We start from the raw sequence: 18,802 nt of genomic DNA, 5'->3' as shown, positions 1-18,802 counted from the left end.
TGGATTATGTCCACGTTGATTCTCCTGCTTTGTAAGGAAAGAGGCCGTAAGATCCGTGTGCCCCCCCCCCTCCCCAACCAAAAAGCACTATCTTTGTCGATTTTGGAAGAATCAGGTCTAGTCCCTGTGTGAGAGCTGCATCCTCCATCTTATGTTCAGAGACAACAGTAACTCACCTGAAGTTAGTTGGTTCTGCCAAAATGATAATAGGTTGCTCAATCACATTTTTTTAATTATATGCTTAACTGTAAATAATAAACGCTATATCTTTTGTTGGTTTGTTTACAAATTAATCATGTTCAACGTTAAAATAATTTATTAAACTATTAAACAACCTATTTCCGTTCGTTTTAAAACTGAAATGTGTAACATTTTGGTTCGATTTTTTGCCCTTGTCCTACCGACCGAAGAATATATTCGCCGACAATAGCACACAGGACGATAACGACAAGAATTGATCACGTGACTTATTCAAAATGGCGCTTTGCTGTGCGAGTGCGTGTGGTTTTCGAATATTTATGTTTATTTCGTTAAGCAAATGGCATATAATAAATATATTAATCAAGCATGACTACTTCTGTTTTTAACTTATATAAATGCAAAACATTTGAATAAATATAATCCAGAAATTGATTATGTAGTAATTAACCGGCGTCTTCTATTCTCTGTTTTTGAACCAAAACAAAAGTTGTACAAGGATAATGAGATACGACACAAAATACAGTGGAGATAACTTTAAGGATTGTACTTACTTAAATCTACCTGTTAACGTTGATGATATGATTTCAATTCACTGTCACAGTATTTCAATGTAATTTCAGTCAGTAACGAGGTTCCAGAGCACCCAGTGATCAGCCCCAACTCTGGCCACATTTTTGAGCGGCGTCTCATTGAAAAATACATTAAGGATCATGGCCAAGACCCAGTCACTGGTGACAGTCTCTCGATTGAGATGCTTCTTGAGGTTAAAAGTGAGTTAGCAAGGCATGATCTTAACATGCTTGACTATACATACATTTCAATTTGCGAAATTATGTAGGCTGAAAAGGCACACATTTGTGTCTGTCCTTGACTTTGCAACATTTCAATGGCCATTAATGACAGCTCTATTATTCACAAAAATGTTTTCCTGTTTAATACAGTAGAGTTATTCTAAAGTTATTCTTTCTGTGAAAGAAAGTATGCATGTTGCACACTAAAACCATTCTTTGTTTGTTATGAAATCATGTTCAAAAAGGAATTATCGTCAATGTTCATTTTACAATTCAACTATAACTTATCAAGTCATTTTTCCTGTCTTGTGAAACGGCCTTGGCACCCCCCCCCCCCTCTCATGTGAAAAAATGAGTCGCGAGCTGTTCAAAATTGTGAAAATATGAATTGCAAACTTTCTAAAATTTTGAAAATAAGAGTCACAAACTTCTTGAAATTGTGACAATTTGAGTCGCACATTTCCCAAAATTGTGAAAAATGGCCATTCTCACAGAAAAAAAAGCCCTGTTAAACGGTCCAACATTAAAAAATTTGATTTCTTTTCTGAGGGAATGTTTATGCAGATAAGTAGAAAACATGCACATATGTTCACTTGTTACAGCCTCACCCCTTGTTAAGCCAAGACCACCGTCTTTTACCAGTATTCCTGTGATCTTGAAGGCATTGCAAGATGAATGGGTAAGTTGATTGCTCTTTTAAAGTGGATAATTAAATTATCATCTACCAAATAATAGTTATTCACAGTCTGCAAAACTCACTTTTTGTCTTCTTAGCCAATATTGCTATGAAACTTCAAAAATGTCATTTTCATAGCCAGAAAAAAAAAATGAATTAATTTACAATGACATTATCATGAAAGGACGAACACAGTCGTTATATATAGATTGCATTTGCGGGGTAACCGTAAGATTGTAAACAAATCAGTATTCCAGGTTTCAAACTTTTATTCCGTCGTAGGTTTCAGTTTCAGTTAAAAAATTATTGGCTTTAGCAGTACAATAAAAGTGTAATTCTCGGCAGCAAGTAGTTACCAGTAAAAATACAAAACCAGTGCTCACGGGTATCGATAAACACCAGGGCTCATGAGTTCAAGTGTTTTGATTTAATTGATCACTATATTTTGAAAAATATTTTTTATTTGTATGCATTTACTTACATAATACACTAAGAGGGATATAAAATAAAGTCGGCTACGTATGGATACATTGGCACTTTGCACGGGTGAGTTAGTTTACGTGTGTATGGTTATGAATTCAAAATAAATTGCGCATCAACGGGGGGATTATTTTTAAAGAGTTTTAAAACACGAAACAAGTTAACAGTATCAGGCTGTCAAGCGGTCATACTTTTTCCTACTATTTCCTACTTTTTCATGAGGATCCTACTTTTTCCTATTTTTTTACCAAATCTTCCTACTATTCCTACTTTTTCATTTTCAATGGAGAATATTTTTTTTTTAAAGAGTTTATTTAGTAAACTTGCAGGATGAATGAATCTATGGCATGACTGTATCCCTGTTAATGTGCATTCATCTAGATGAGACCTGACAACCCATGCTGACTGTCTGCTAGCACCTCTTCAGGAGCATAAATATTTATTTCTTATGTAACTTTTAAAACTATTGACAAGTTTTTTTTTTAAGTAACAATAGTGCCTTGTTTACTTCCTTAGCATTTGTACACTGCAGACTTCACTACCTTACACAGTTCCCAGTGATGCAAGAGCTGAGGGAACCAATTGTTTATTCCAGTTTTATTTTGTTTCCATTGACAACAATTTGACCAAACCTTATGCATGTTTACATGATATTGCTGTTTGGAATGTAGAGATATAGAGATACATGTATTGTATGAGTGGTTATGTAATATGGAATTTATTACACAAGTTATTGGAAAAAAGATAAAACTGATGCTTTGCCGAGTTTTCATCATTTACAAATATAATGTAATAAATTCTGTATTCTATGACAACGGATATGATGTTCTATTTATATCATAGGTACATCATGTTTAGTAATTAAAGATAAATGCACAGAGCCTAAATGCCCTGATACATTTTTATGCTCCCGGTAGGGTGGCATATTGCAGTTGTACTGTCAGTCCGTTTGTCTGTCTGTGTGTGTGTGTGTCCGTCCGAAAACTTTAATATGGCAGGGCTCAGCCTAGGTTCAAACTTGAGGGAGAAGTGACTTCTCCCTGAGCTGAAATTAGGGAGAAGTGAGGCCACTAGAAGGAGAAGTTATTTCTGTTCGGCGTTTAATAAAATCTTCGCTTGTTTTATACCCCTCATTACACGAAGCCTTAGTATCATCATCAATGACAAACAAATACTATTTTCAAATTCAATAAATCCTTACATATTAAGTCACATAAATCAATTCATACAAATAAAACTTGTGATTTCCATGTGCATCATAAAAATAAACAGTACTTTTTTAATACAATGACAATCCAAACCCTATATACATCATAATGTACATGATAATTAGTCAGTGATCTTTTTCACCCAATTGGGAACGGGTCAAGTACCCATGCAATTGGAAATTCTTCGCATCATGAAGTCACCAAATTGTGCTAAAAACGAGTCTTAACAAAACACAATCTTAATGCATAGGACATATAGTATATCTATTACTGTTTATCCGAATTTTATACTTATCCGAAATATGTACTCTTGATAATGCCTTACCTGTTTCATTTTATAATCCAAATGTTCCTTGTTGTTATCTGGTTTAACAAACCTTATAACATGTACTTGTTTGTTAAATCCAGTTTATGCTTTCTCCATTATTGAATCACTTGTAATTTGAATCGCCAGCTTTGAATTGAATGCGGGTTTAATGTTACAATACGTCTGCCATTTGCAATGTCAAAGGTCATGGCGTAGCAATTTTATTCTACTCGGATAATTTATATCTAATCGAGGAAATGTGTTTTCTCAATGTCTATTGTGTTGTGTTAGGACTTGTTAGTATAAAAATGAACTGTGATTTCAGTTTATATAAGATGGGTGTTACTCGTAATTATCGGTGGATTAACAAACTGACAAAACTCGCTGGACTTTTACAGTAGTGCCTAGTGGATCTACGTAATAAATAGACCTTTGATCAATTTTGTTTTTCTTTAATTATTTTTCCCACTTTCTTTAACCGTGCCGTCTGCCAAAAACCTGTAATTATCGAATGGTCAATGAGGTTGCGGGATATAAAATAAAGTCGTTTACATATGGATACGGTAGATAAAATTATGGAAATTAGCACTACAGTTTGCCAGATGAGTTGTTAGTTTTCGTTTATATGGTTATGAATTAATGTCTGACAAAATAAATTGCACATCGACTGGGTAATTTGTGTTTAAGAGTTTTGAAACACGAAACAAGTAAACAGTAGAACATACTAGAATAAATCGTATTCATATTTACTGTTGGGAATGTGTTGCGCGTGTAAACTTTTTTGACTACTACTGTAAACTACTGCATATGTATATACAATGCGCGCGTTCTCATTGGTAACTATCGATGTTAATGTACCGCTTAACTCCGCCTGCAAGGCGTGTACTAATTGCGCTTGCAGAACAGAGAACTATCAAAACTGTCGGCGAAATGACACTCGCTTTGATCTTTTGATGTAAACCGTTATTGTTTGCCCATGTGAATGCCCATGTATGCTAGTTGCCAGGATAAGCTTTCACAGCAGTCGATCTTTTGCTGTGATAATAAACTGATAACATAACAAGCGTCATCGGTGACTTTATGACATGTGAAAATAGAGAATTTTTAGATGAAAAAGTGGAGAGAAAAAACGTCGCTGTTGAAAAAAAAGAAGGCGAAGTCAACTTCTCCTTCATGTAAATTAAGGGCGACATTATTATGTCTCGGGCGAAGATGTCGCCCTCACGGCGGAGCCCTGATATGGGCCATAACTTTTGCAATATTGAAGATAGCAACTTGATATTTTGCATGCATGTGTATCTCATGAAGCTGCACATTTTGAGTGGTGAAAGGTGAAGGTCATCCTTCAAGGTCAAAAGTTAAAAAATACAATCCAAGGGAAGTAATAAGCTTTAAAAGGGAGATAATTTCTAAACCTGCCAAATGATATATTTAAATTTTATTTCAAAGCTGCGCAATAGTGGGCATTGTGTTTCGGACAAACACAATTCTTGTCTAATGATGCCATAGCTAGTGAGGTAACTTCAAGGTGTTAAAGCGAAGTATTAAAATCATTAAACGGCATTATTACACTCCCGCAAAGTCATCAATAATGTAAAAGCCATTATTTGAAACTGGAATAAACAATGTAGTGCAACTGTTTCATTGCCCAATCAATGCTGTCATAAAAGATGTCAGGTGATAAGGTCCTATCTCCAGTTGCATAATCTGCTCTGCAATGACCAGTCATTTTGAATGTAACTTAAGTCATTATAACTGCACCCTATTGTCAATTTAAAGGTTTCACAATGTAGCTGTAGCAGAGCATTTACACTGCTTTATATACTAGTATTAATCTTGTACAACAAGTTGGTGTATCGCTAAATAAATTTGGTCTTCTGCTTAAGGATATAACATGCACAATATAATTACCATTTTGATATCGATACACAGAAGACCTCTAACCACTTATTTGATGATACACCAAAATGAACAGCATCTAATTACATGTATACTTCTTTATCAGGGTAGCTTTGCTTGAAACTTAATTATCATAGATACACTATAAGTGCTAAAATTTCTAGTGGGAAAACAAAGTTTAACCCTTCATGGATGGAAAAGTTGGACAACAGTGGAAAAACACTGGGATCATGGTGCAAGAGAGATACCGGCAATGAGTTTGCAAGATATTGTACTGTCTGAATGAAGTCCATCTTGTAGTAATTCTGGTGCTAATCAACTTATAAGTCATGCAGATGGATAAAAACACAAGGAAAACATGAAATACATGCATGATAATTCACAAAAGCGTTTGTTTGGAAGTGCCCAAAAGCCAAGCAGCTCTCAGGGTTGTGGGGATAAATCTATCTGTATGCAAGTACATCCATCACACAAGGAACAGGTACAAAAGGCTGAAATCTTCTGGGCCCTTAAGGTAGCTTCAAGTGGGTATCCATACAGAACATGTGATGGCACTCCTGCTCTGTTTCAAGCTATGTTTCCTGGACCTGTGTCAAAAAATAAGTATTATTTATTCCTACTTTTGAGGGAAAAGTTCCTACTTTTTCCTACTTTTTCCTACTTTTCTTGCAAAAGTAGTTCCTATTTTTTCCTACTTTTTGAAAAAAGGTCACTTGACAGCCTGCAGTATAACACCCTAGAGCAAATCGTATTTATATTTACTGTTGGGAATGTGTTGCGCGTGTTAACTTTTTGTATGTAAATACATGTCCATAATGATGTCATTTCATCGCTTAGGTAAAGAACTGCTTATGTATATACACTGCGCGCATTCTCATTGGTTACTATCAATGTTAATGTACCCTTTTACTCCGCCTGCAAGGCCGTTTACTAATCGCGTTTCCAGAACAGAAAACTATCAAAACTGTCGGCAAAATGACACTCGCTTTCATCTTTTGATCAAGCCTTTATTGTTTGGAGTGAATGCCCATGTATGCTAGTTGACTTGATAAGCTTTTACATCAGTCGATCATGATAATAAACCAATATTTTAAAAGCGTCATCGGCGACTTTATGACATGTGTTTACAAATATTGAAGTGTTACACTGTTACGGTTATTTAATAATTTCAAAGCTATTAATAATACATTCAACCGTTTTACTTAATTTAAAAACAAAAATTCGCACTATTGTTTCATTTATCGGCGTAGAATTCAAGTTCAGTTTACCAAAAGTATTACGACATTTTTAATACGCGAGCCAGACTTTAAACTCTATAACATCTAAGGGAGATCACTAATAATAGAAAACTAAGGGAAGTAACCAAGCGGTGTCACTAAGAATTTACACCTGAAATGCGTATTTTGATTATTTATTTGTTTATTTTCTCTGATTTTTTTTCATCGCAATTCAGGCGATATATATTCAATTTTTCTATCGTCAGAGCCGAGATTTCATCGCATTGGCGATCAGGCGATAGGGGAATTTTGCAAACTGGTTATTCATCATGTAAATTATCTGTTATGGACATAAAATGGAATGTGCGTAGGTTTGGTAATCCCCATTAGTCTGGCAGTCCAAGCAGCGCAACAGATAAGGATTTGGTCTAAACGGTATTTTACTCCTCTGTTTCAGCCATAGCGGGTATTAAAGAATATTGAGGAGTATTTTTTCATTTCCATAGAAAAATGACAGAGTACATGGTGTGTTTAATCTATAAATATTATTATTTGTTATTACTTAAATGCAAAAATAATTAATTTTAAATGATGAAATGCACAGACTTTCTTTAAAATATTCAACTTACACATGTTGTATCTGTATTTATTTAGTCTTTCTTGCATATAATATTCACATAGTACTTAAACTTTATTTAAAAATTAAATTTTCCAATACATAAATAGGCAGAAACGCATCTTGTATGGAGCTCTTGAGTCCAGTCCAAGCAAAGCTTGCTCATTAAATATCCTTTCAAAATTGAAAACCACATTAAAAGCCAATGTGTTGTGATCTTCCACCCTATTTATGTGCTCATAAAGTATATATTTTCCACCAAACAATTGCCTTTATATTCCCCTTGTAATGTAAAATTATTTTTTGTAAAGCTTACATTACTTTGCTTTAAACTAATGTTGAACATAATTTAATAATAATAAAAAAGTTGAAGTAAAATGCGTAATCATGCTTATCTGCAATAATTCCCATTTGACATAAAATTCCTTATCAGAAAGACCCTGCCAGCTTTTCCCCAAAGGTGAAAAAAACACTGTTAATGTAGTTTTGTTATAAGTTTCAGCTTTGTATTTCTAGCAGTCTTAATTTCTTCTATTGGAAGTGTTAAACATGATTTACAAATAATTTTATTAGCTCGGCTGTTTTCGGAGAAACCCCGAGGTATTGTCATAGCCAGATCGCCATCTGCGTCTTGCTAAAACCTTAACATACGCTCAAAAATCAAATTGCTTCCACATACAACTTTGAAACTTTATATGTAGATGCACCTTGATGAGTTCTACATGCCACACCCATTTTTATGTCACTAGGTCAAAGGTCTAGGTCACTTCTGACAAGCTTTCAAAACTGCACCAACAGCTGAGCGCTGGCACCTGCTATGCGGTGCTCTTGTTTTATGTGTAACTTAAATTTAAACTTGGGACAAAGAGTTTTGTCTTTAGAGGAGTTTAATTGTTTACATTTTTGACATATTTTTAACAATAAAGTTGATTTCAAAGTGAGTTATCAGGCCTTATTCTGCCTATCTCACGGGTCCGATAGTCGAACCCATTCCCAATGCCAAATATGGATATTTTTTCCCAATTCTCAAAAAAAAATCCCAATTTTCGACCCAAATCATCAAAGCCGAAAAATGCGTTTCCCAGTAGGTACCATGTTTTAAATAATTGGGGGGCCCTGTTTTAGCGTGCAATGGGAAAACCCCGTAAAACGTCATCGTATTTAGTGTTCCATAATGCAATTTGCCCCGAAGAACGTCATGCATCCATAATGCAATTCTGCGATCTTGACACTTTAGACAAAATGGCGGCCGGTTGTGTCTACGCAATTCTTAAAGACACATTTTGATTTTGGTCATTTTTGTCAGAATTAGCTTTTAAATATTGAAGTTCTGGTTTATTCAGAAGTGTCAGGTGTGTATCCAACGTTGATAACCATGTGTACATATTAAATATTGTAAATTGGTTGAGAATCGATATCGTTAGTAAAGAAATGTGGACTGGTTTCACTTTAATTTCATTTAAACGTTACTGTGGTTCGAAAGAATAAATTTGGTAAAAAAATACGGAAAAAGGACCCAGTCTAAAAAAATGTCGCATAATTCTAAGTAATTTCGAAGTAAAATACGAAAAATTTACTCGAAAGGCACACAAAAACTGAATGTTTTCTGGGGAAATACTACCGCCAGTCAATGTATGGTTATCACAGAATCTGAAAAAAACAGTTTAATACTTTTCTTAGCATTTTTGGGCAATACCTAAGTAATGATGAAAACATAGATTTAATAAGAAAAAATCAGAAAAATAATTTCCCAAATAATGCTTTTGTTGATGAAAATTCTTCCCAATTTGGAAGATTTTGTGACTTGAAAAATCCCAATATTGCTAGGTTCTCTTTCCCAAAATAGGCAGAAAAAGGCCTGGTTATGCATAGAAATTTGTGTCAAGGAAATAATCATCTTAAGGAAAGTACATGTGCTGATGGTTACATAAATATATAAAAAAAGTTCTGCTAAAATATGCCTTAAGTTTATGCATATATTTGTTAGTGTGAAGTTGTAAATACTTGTTTACATTGATAATTGTTGATTTTATTTTCAGGATGCAGTAATGTTGCACAGTTTTACACTAAGACAGCAACTGCAGACAGCTCGGCAAGGTATTCATTGTTTACCTTTTATAAAACATATTGTCTAAACGTAAGAGTTTTCTTTAAAAGCTTGGGCATTAAAGATCTGAAATAAGTATGTTGTTTTTTATGCCCCCAGTAGGGTGGCATATAGCAGTTTAACTGTCAGTCCATTTGTCTGTCTGTCTGTGTGTCTGTGTTTCTGTCCGAAAACTTTAACATTTATATTGAAGATAGCAATTTAATATTTGGCATGCATGTGTATCTCATGAAGCTGCACATTTTGAGTGGTGAAAGATCAAGTTAAACGTCATCCTTCAAGGTCAAAATTCAAAAAACACAATCAAAGGGAAGTACTAAGCTTTAAAAGGGAGATAATTTCTAAACCTGCCAAATGCTATATTCAAATTTTATTTCAGAGCGGCACAATAGGGGGCATTGTGTTTCTGACAAACACATCTCTTGTTTAACTTCTGAGAGCTTTAATAGTTTGTCTTATCTCTGAACAAATGAGACAGTTTATGGCATGGTTGATGTCAAATGCTGAAAGAGGTCACAGTGATGTAGTGGATATGGTGTCTGCCTAGTGATCTTTTTCATGGGTTTGATCCCCACTGTGGAGTATTATTTAGATTTACCCTATAGACACCAAGTACTGGTTCTAGTCCCAGAAAACAGACTCAAGAGCGTTTCAAATAAGCCTTAGGCTTTCTATGTAATCGAGCTAAAATAAATAAGTTTAAACTAATTGCTGAAAATCAATGTTGGGTATGACAATGTTGTATTACAAGGCTCGATATGTCATCCTTACCCTACCAACAAACAAGGTTCAACCCTCTGCAGGGGGTCTGGCCTTTTAAATTGTTTTGACTTACCGAACAGTTTTTCCCTCCAGGGCTTTTCATTCTTATATAACAGAGGCCGAAATTTGACTGCTTCCCAATTGAAAATAAGGTCATTTTTTCCCCAAAATTGAAATAATTATTATTATTTTTTTTTTAATAAGACATATTGGGCTTCTCCCAAATTAAAAGCAATGAGCTCTAATATGATTAAGAATGCACCACAATGTGTCTTTTAATTCTTCTGCACAATGATTTTTAAAGACACGGTCTTCCCAAAATGAGCAGTTATCGCGCATGAAATTCCCAATTTGAGAGGCTAGGGCCTCTTCCAAATTTCCTGATAAAAAGCCCTGCCCTCCAACTATCCCTCTGAAATACTTTAACGTGTTGAGTCATTTTCAGTGTAAAGTTTCAGGTCTGTGTTATAGCAGATTTCTCTATTCAGCCCAAGTTATTTTAAAAGAGCATCTTGCCAGTAATAACTCTCAGCGCGACCACCAAGTTGTAACAGTCTTGTACAGCGCAGCAAGCTTTTTGTAAATAGTGTAAGGCTAACGAGTCTGCCACAGTCTCATTAATCATATTCTCATTTGCAACTAGCTACTAAACCCTATAACTCTCAGAAGCAGAGTTAAAATGGCTATGTGCAAACAGCATAAAACCAGAACAACCTGCGAGTAACACCCAGTCTGTTCAGGTTTTATGATGTTTGATACTCATCAGTATCTAACGGTTGGAAATAAAGCCTTTAAAACTTTAATCTGGTAAGAATGGTCTTTATTTAAAAAAAATTTTTTAAGGAAACCATAAATTCGTGAAAATACGTATCTAAGTGGTAAAGGATCAAAGATTGTTGTTATTTCAGAGCTCTCCCATGCCCTGTACCAGCATGACGCTGCTTGTCGTGTAATCGCTAGGTTGACCAAGGAAGTCACTGCAGCCAGAGAAGGTATGGGATGGTCTATTTCAAATATAACTGTGACTTATCTGCCTTGATAATGTTGACTGCATTCATTGATATAATTTGGTATCAGGACTTTTTGGTGGAGAGAGGCAGAACTCCCACTGGCTCAAAATTTTCTAAAGCCAAATTTAAGGTAGAAAAAATTGTAGCCAAATGGAAAATTATTGGGCCAAAATTTCCAATTTGTGGCCATTGGTTTATTTGGCCAATGGCAGAGCAGGCCCGGGGGGGGCTGTTTTTAGAGCCAGTATGTGGTCATATTCTCAATTGCAAATATATCTGTTTCCCAAATCGAGTCTCAAAATTCCCAATTCAGACAGGGGTCCCACTTGCATTTTAAAACAGGAGTCATGGGACTTCTTACTTTTAAAAAGTAGGTGTCCCTAAAGGAGACCCAAAGAATATTGCCTGCGTCTGCAAATTTTCAGCAGGGCTCGCTCTGTCGTTCCCCATAAGAGCAATTTGCGACTCTTCAGATTGAGAAATATGGGTATTATCAATTGTTTAGCATAATTTGCATCAATCACTTCAATATATAATTTAAATGCATTTGGGCTTGCAATATTCAGTTTCTGTGCTCATGTTATTTGTTAACTTGCAGATAATACTATTTTAGAAAAAAATTGACGACATTTTCCTCTCTTGGGAATTTTTCAGATGGAAATTGGAAATTATGTAGTTTTTCCTTAATTGGGAAAGTACCTTTTACGGGTACTTTATAAAGAAGGACAAAAATCAATGTTTCTACCGACTATTGATCTGAATTTAAGGATGATTATTAAATAATTAGTTCTATGTTGATGATGTTACACCTTTCTGTCGATTATCGATTGAAATTATAAGGTGATGATTAATTTGTTTTTTTTTATACCCATAAACTATGCTATTGTAAAGCATTCTGTCAACAAAATTGTATATTAATTACGTATTTGCTCTATGTACTGGTTTTCATTTTCTGCAGTCAAACAATATGCACATTTTATTTCAAGTAAATTTTTTTGAACTGTCGTTGTCAGGAACAGATTCTTTCGTTGATTATAATTTATTCTAGAAGTCCTTTATAGAAAAAATAGAATGACAAATACATGTGCAGTGATACGGAAGGTGTGGTTTATAATATTTCAAATTGTATTCACCAGAAATTGCAATTGGAAAGACTATAAAAAAAGGACAATTAGTAAAGGCTCTGGGGGGAGGCTCTGCCTTTTATTCCCATCGGGTTCCTACGGGCCAAGACCCCAGACCTAAATTTGGGAAAATTGACACCACTGTCATACAAAGGGACCATCAGCTAGCCAGGCCTTGCTAAACTCCATCTCTGTCATCATTTTCAGCTCTGGCCACTCTGAAGCCACAGGCTGGTATCACAGCTGGTAGCTATGCGGCTCCTTCTGCACCCCAACCGGTAAGTGTTCACTTCCTCTTACCAGCGTATTCTATTTCTTTAATTGATTGATAACATGCTTAATAAAACTATTCTCATAAGGTTCCACATATAAGTGTGAGCGCATTTTGTGATTGTTTGTTGTGCATCATCAAAATTATATTGTGTACCAGTAATCTCTAGAGGCGACATTAATTGCCCAATCTTCAATAAACTTGGTCAGAACATTTGCCAAATATAATCTCATTGGGGTTCCATAGTGGATCATGTGGGCTTAAAAGCTAGGTCATTATGTAAGATTTAAGAAACAAGTTTGATTTGTCTCATGAAGAACACAACACAGTCAGACACTAGATCGCGTGTGGATAAAAAAAATAGGTCGTAGAAACAAAAATATCTTGTGACCCTCTTAACACTTTAAGAGGCCAATATTAGTGCCCAATCTTCGTAAAACTTTGTCAGAATATTTGTCCCAATGATATTTTGACAGTGTTTTAAAATGTCTCACCTGGGATCAAAAACATGGTTGCTAGGTGAAATTTAAGGTCATGGAAAAGAGAGAAATGGTCGGAACAAAAAGGCCACATTTATTCCACAATCTTTATGAAACTTGGTTAGAACATTAGTCCATATGAAATCTCAACCCAGTTTGAAACTGAGTCATGTTCGGTCAAAAAAAGTTTACTAGGTCAAATTAAATGAAAAGTTTGAGAACACTCCAGAAGTCTCTTCTTTTCAAAATCTTCATGACAGCTGCTCTAAAAAATGTGCATATAAAAAGGAGATACAGTTCCAGTCCATTGAAAAACATGGCTGACATTAGGCAAGGTAGTTTTTCTCATGCAGCTTTAGTTAAATCACATTTTTTTCACATCATTGTGTCAGAACTTACTCAGAACATTTCTAAATTGAATTTTTTAGCTCACCTGATTGCTCAGGTGAGCTTTTCTGACCGGTCTTTGTCCGTCGTATGTCCGTCCGTCCGTAAACATTTGCTCGTAAACACCACATTTCTTGTCCCATCTTTATGAAACTTGGTCAAAAGCTTTGCCCCAATAAAATCTCTGTCGAGTTGGAAACTGGGTCGTGCTGGGTCAAAAACTAGGTCACTAGGTCTAAAAAAAGGAAAAACTTGTAAACACTGTAGAAGTCACATTTCATGCCCAATCTTCATGTAACTTTGTCAAAATGTTTGCCTTAATGATATGTTAGTTGAGTTCAAAAGTGGTTCCGGTCCGTTAAATAACATGGCCGCCAGTGGGTGGGGCATTTTTCTATATATGTATATAGGGAAAACATGTGAACTCTCTAGAAGTCACATTTTTGGCCCAATTTTCATGAAATTTGGTCAGAACATTTGTTTCCTTGATATGAGAGTTGAGTTCGAAAATGGTTCCGGCCAGTTAAAAAACATGGCTGCCGGGGGGGGGGGGCAGTTGGCTATAGAGAAACCTTGTAAACACTCTAGAAGTCACAATTTTTGCCCAATCATCATGAAAGTTGATCAAAACATTGCTTTGATTGATATCTCGGATGAGTTCGAAAATGGTCCAGATCGGTGAAAAAACATGGCCGCCAGTGGGCGGGGCATTTTTCTCTATATGTATATAGTGAAAACATATCAACACTCTAAAAGTCACTTTTTTGGCCCAATTTTCATGAAATTTGGTCAGAACATTTGTTTCCTTGATATGAGAGTTGAGTATGAAAATGGTTTTGGTCAGTTGAATAACATGGCTGCCAGGGGGAGGGGGGCAGTTTTCCTTATTTGGCTATAGAGAAACCTTGTAAACACTCTAAAGTCACAATTTTTGCCCAATCATCATGAAAGTTGGTCAAAACATTGGTTTTATTGATATCTCGGACGAGTTCGAAAATGGTCCAGATCGGTGAAAAAACATGGCCGCCAGTGGGCGGGGCATTTTTCTCTATGTGTATATAGTGAAACATGTTAACACTCTAGAAGTCACATTTTTGGCCCAATTTTCATGAAATTTGGTCAGAACATTTGTTTCCTTGATATGAGAGTTGAGTTTGAAAATGGTTCCGGTCAGTTCAAAAACATGGCTGCCAGGGGTGGGGGGGGGGCAGTTTTCCTTATTTGGCTATAGAGAAACCTTGTAAACACTCTAGAAGTCACAATTTTTGCCCATTCATCATGAAAATTTGTGGAAACATTGGTTTTATTGATATCTCGGATGAGTTCGAAAATGGTCCAGATCAGTGAAAAAACATGGCCGCCAGTGGGCGGGGCATTTTTCTCTAAATGTAAATAGTGAAAACATGTGAACACTCTAGAAGTCACATTTTTGGCCCAATTTTCATGAAATTTGGTCAGAACATTTGATTCCTTGATATGACAGTTGAGTTCGAAAATGGTTCCGGTCTGTTGAATAACATGGCTGCCGGGGGGGGGGGCAGTTTTTCCTATTTGGCTATATTGAAACCTTGTAAACACTCTAGAAGTCACAATTTTTGCCCAATCATCATGAAAGTTGGTCAAAACATTGGTTTTATTGATATCTCGGACGAGTTCGAAAATGGTCCAGATCGGTGAAAAAACATGGCCGCCAGTGGGCGGGGCATTTTTATGCCCCCCTTCAAAGAAGAGGGGGTATATTGCTTTGCTCATGTCGGTCGGTCAGTCTGTCAGTCGGTCCGTCCACCAGGTGGTTGTCAGACGATAACTCAAGAAAGCTTGGGCCTAGGATCATGAAACTTCATAGGTACATTGATCATGACTCGCAGATGACCCCTATTGATTTTGAGGTCACTAGGTCAAAGGTCAAGGTCACGGTGACCCGAAATAGTAAAATGGTTTCCGGATGATAACTCAAGAACGCTTAGGCCTAGTTCTCTATATATATATATATAGTGAAACATGTGAACACTCTAGAAGTCACATTTTCGGCCCAATTTTCATGAAATTTGGTCAGAACATTTGTTTCCTTGATATGAGAGTTGAGTTCGAAAATGGTTCCTGTCAGTTGAAACACATGGCTGGCGGGGGGGGGGGCCGTTTTCTTATATTTATATAGTAAAAATAGCTTCTGAACACTCTAGAAATAACATTTTTTGCCCAATCATCATGAAACTTGGTACAAAGATTGGTTTTATATATATCACATAATTAATGCCATAATTATTGCCCTTAGATTGTCCAAATTTTCATTATATTATACAAAATCCTTGTAAACACTCTAGAGGTCACAATTTTGTTTCAGATTTTATGAATCCTGGTCATAATATTTATTATGCCCCCTTTCGAAGAAGAGGGGGTATATTGCTTTGCTCATGTCGGTCTGTCGGTATGTCGGTCTGTCGGTCAGTCCACCAGGTGGTTTCCGGATGATAACTCAAGAACGCTTGGGCCTAGGATCATGAAACTTCATAGGAACATTGATCATGACTCGCAGATGACCCCTATTGATTTTGAGGTCACTAGGTCAAAGGTCAAGGTCACAGTGACCCGCAATAGTAAAATAGTTTCCGGATGATAACTCAAGAACGCTTATGCCTAGGATCATAAAACTTGATAGGTAGATTGATCAGGACTCCCAGATGACCCCTATTGATTTTCAGGTCACGCTGTCAAGGTCACGGTGACCCGAAATAGTAAAATGGTTTCCGGATGATAACTCAAGAACGCTTATGCCTAGAATCATGAAACTTCATAGGTAGATTGATAATGACTCGCAGATGACCCCTATTGATTTTCAGGTCACTAGGTCAAAGGTCAAGGTCACGGTGACCCGAAATAGTAAAATGGTTTTCGGATGATAACTCAAGAACACTTATGCCTAGGATCATGAAACTTGATAGGTAGATTGATAATGACTCGCAGATGACCCCTATTGATTTTCAGGTCACAAGGTCAAAGGTCAAGGTCACGGTGACCCGAAATAGTAAAATGGTTTCCGAAGGATGACTCAATAACCCTTATGCCTAGGATTATGAAACTTGATAGGTAGATTGATCATGACTCGCAGTTGACCCCTATTGATTTTCAGGTCATTATATCAAAGGTCAAGGTCACAGTGACCCGAAATAGTAAAATGGTTTCCGGATGATAACTCAAGAACGCTTATGCCTAGGATCATGAAACTTCATGGGTACATTGATCATGACTCGCAGATGACCCCTATTGATTTTCAGGTCACTAGGTCAAAGGTCAAGGTCACGGTGACCCGAAATAGTAACATGGTTTCCGGATGATAACTGAAGAATGCTTATGCCTAGGATCATGAAACTTGATAGGTAGATTGATCAGGACTCGCAGATGACCCCTATTGATTTTCAGGTCACTAGGTCAAAGGTCAAGGTCACGGTGACCCAAAAAACATATTCACACAATGGCTGTCACTACAACGTAGAGCCCATATGGGGGGCATGCATGTTTTACAAACAGCCCTTGTTTTTGTAAGCAAAGTTTGATATTTGGTAAGGGGGGGTCAACTCAAAATATAGGTCACCAGGTCAAATATTACAAAAACAAAAACACTCCATATGCCAAAGTTTTGGTTCAATAATGATGAAACATGACCAGGATGTTTGTCTGGACAATATCTAGGTCAAGTTTGACGTTTGGTAAAGATTGAATGAACCGACTCCTCTCAGGTGAGCGAACTAGGGCCATCTTGGCCCTCTTGTTTTTAATTTAATGTGTTCAATATTTTGTAATGAACATATCATCTTAATAAAACTTATCATCTTTATTGGGATTTACTATCTTTAAAATAAGTTATTATCTTTGTACTAGCTTATCATCTTAATAATTACTTATCATCATCATTAAACTTTTAAATTAATACAAACCAACGTTGTATTGATATTTCATAAAAAAAGTGTGGAATGGCCTAAATAGTAAATAAAACATGAGCAAAATGTGATTATAAATTTATGTTGCATACATTTTTGCTCTCCTTTATGTAACATCAACATACCAGAAGCTCTTTGATAATTCTTAGTGCAATGTCACACCTTGACTGATTAAAGGGTAGATAATTTGGTGTTATAATTTTGAAATATGATAAGACTGATGCAAACTGGAAAGTTTTATTCAAAAGGAAATGGAAAAACACATATTTTCTAAACTGCTGTTAAGAACTTGATGGAACAAGTTGAGGTATTGTTACACAATTAAAAAATGATTTTTTTATATTGTTACAATAGAATTAATATGTGAAAACTTATAACAATTATTATAGAATTTTGCTCATTATAGTTCATTATTATCTTGATTGTCACGGTATTTCAGAAAACCAGGAAAGTTTAACACCAGATTTTTTTCTAAAATGTAACTATATGAATAAGATTGAAATAAAACTAAATTCAATAATATTTTTTCTTGTTGTCAAGATAAGAATGTTACAAAGTTTCTGAAACATTTACAACTCAAATATGCTCTTTGAAGTTTTTGTAGTCCCTCAGAAAACCAAATAATATTTAAGACCTTTCTTACTAGATTCAAATATTTATGAAAGGCTTCATTTCCAACCATAAGATGCTGATGTCAGCAGCAAACAGCATAAAGCTTGAACAGCCTGTGAGTACATGTATCTCAGTAATTGTGAGGCTGTTCTGATTGTATGCGGGTTGCATATAGCCATTTTCACTTGGCTTCTGGGGGGAAATGGGTTAAATGATTCTGGAAGGCTTAAAGATTTTCTGGCAAAACAAATTGATGCCTTCATTTAGCTTCTCTCAGTTGGCGTAGAATATTTCCATACAAATTTCTATTATGACATTTGTAATGCGACATATATCAGATATCAGAGATTCTGTGTCCTTATTGATTGTTCGCTTATTCCCTTGACTCACGTCTTTTTGCCAAAATTGCAGAGAGGATTCTACAAAAAGACATTGCGAGGGTTGAACATAAATCCATTATACCATCTTAAAGGGGCACACTATTAAGACATTGCGAGGGTTGAACATAAATCCATTATACCATCTTAAAGGGGCACACTATTAAGACATTGCGAGTGTTGAACATAAATCCATTATACCATCTTAAAGGGGCACACTATTAAGACATTGCGAGGGTTGAACATAAATCCATTATACCATCTTAAAGGGGCACACTATTAAGACATTGCGAGGGTTGAACATAAATCCATTATACCATCTTAAAGGGGCACACTATTT

The 18,802-nt window shown here is 35.8% G+C and overlaps 1 protein-coding gene across 1 annotated transcript in view; it reads left to right on the top strand.

Annotated features, from left to right (window-relative positions):
- The first annotated feature begins 414 nt into the window (after window positions 1-414).
- Window positions 415-18,802, top strand: part of LOC127844548 (pre-mRNA-processing factor 19-like) — a 47,489-nt gene continuing 29,101 nt past the window's right edge. The window contains exons 1-6 of the mRNA XM_052374903.1: window positions 415-495; window positions 822-971; window positions 1,595-1,671; window positions 9,435-9,492; window positions 11,173-11,256; window positions 12,606-12,676. Of these exons, the coding sequence (XP_052230863.1) occupies window positions 477-495; window positions 822-971; window positions 1,595-1,671; window positions 9,435-9,492; window positions 11,173-11,256; window positions 12,606-12,676 (459 nt within the window). The 5' untranslated portion in view covers window positions 415-476. The remainder of the gene's footprint in view (window positions 496-821; window positions 972-1,594; window positions 1,672-9,434; window positions 9,493-11,172; window positions 11,257-12,605; window positions 12,677-18,802) is intronic.

Source organism: Dreissena polymorpha, chromosome 1 (genome assembly GCF_020536995.1).
Source record: "Dreissena polymorpha isolate Duluth1 chromosome 1, UMN_Dpol_1.0, whole genome shotgun sequence".
NCBI classification, from domain to species: domain Eukaryota; kingdom Metazoa; phylum Mollusca; class Bivalvia; order Myida; family Dreissenidae; genus Dreissena; species Dreissena polymorpha.
This window is presented reverse-complemented; position numbering and strand designations above follow the sequence as displayed.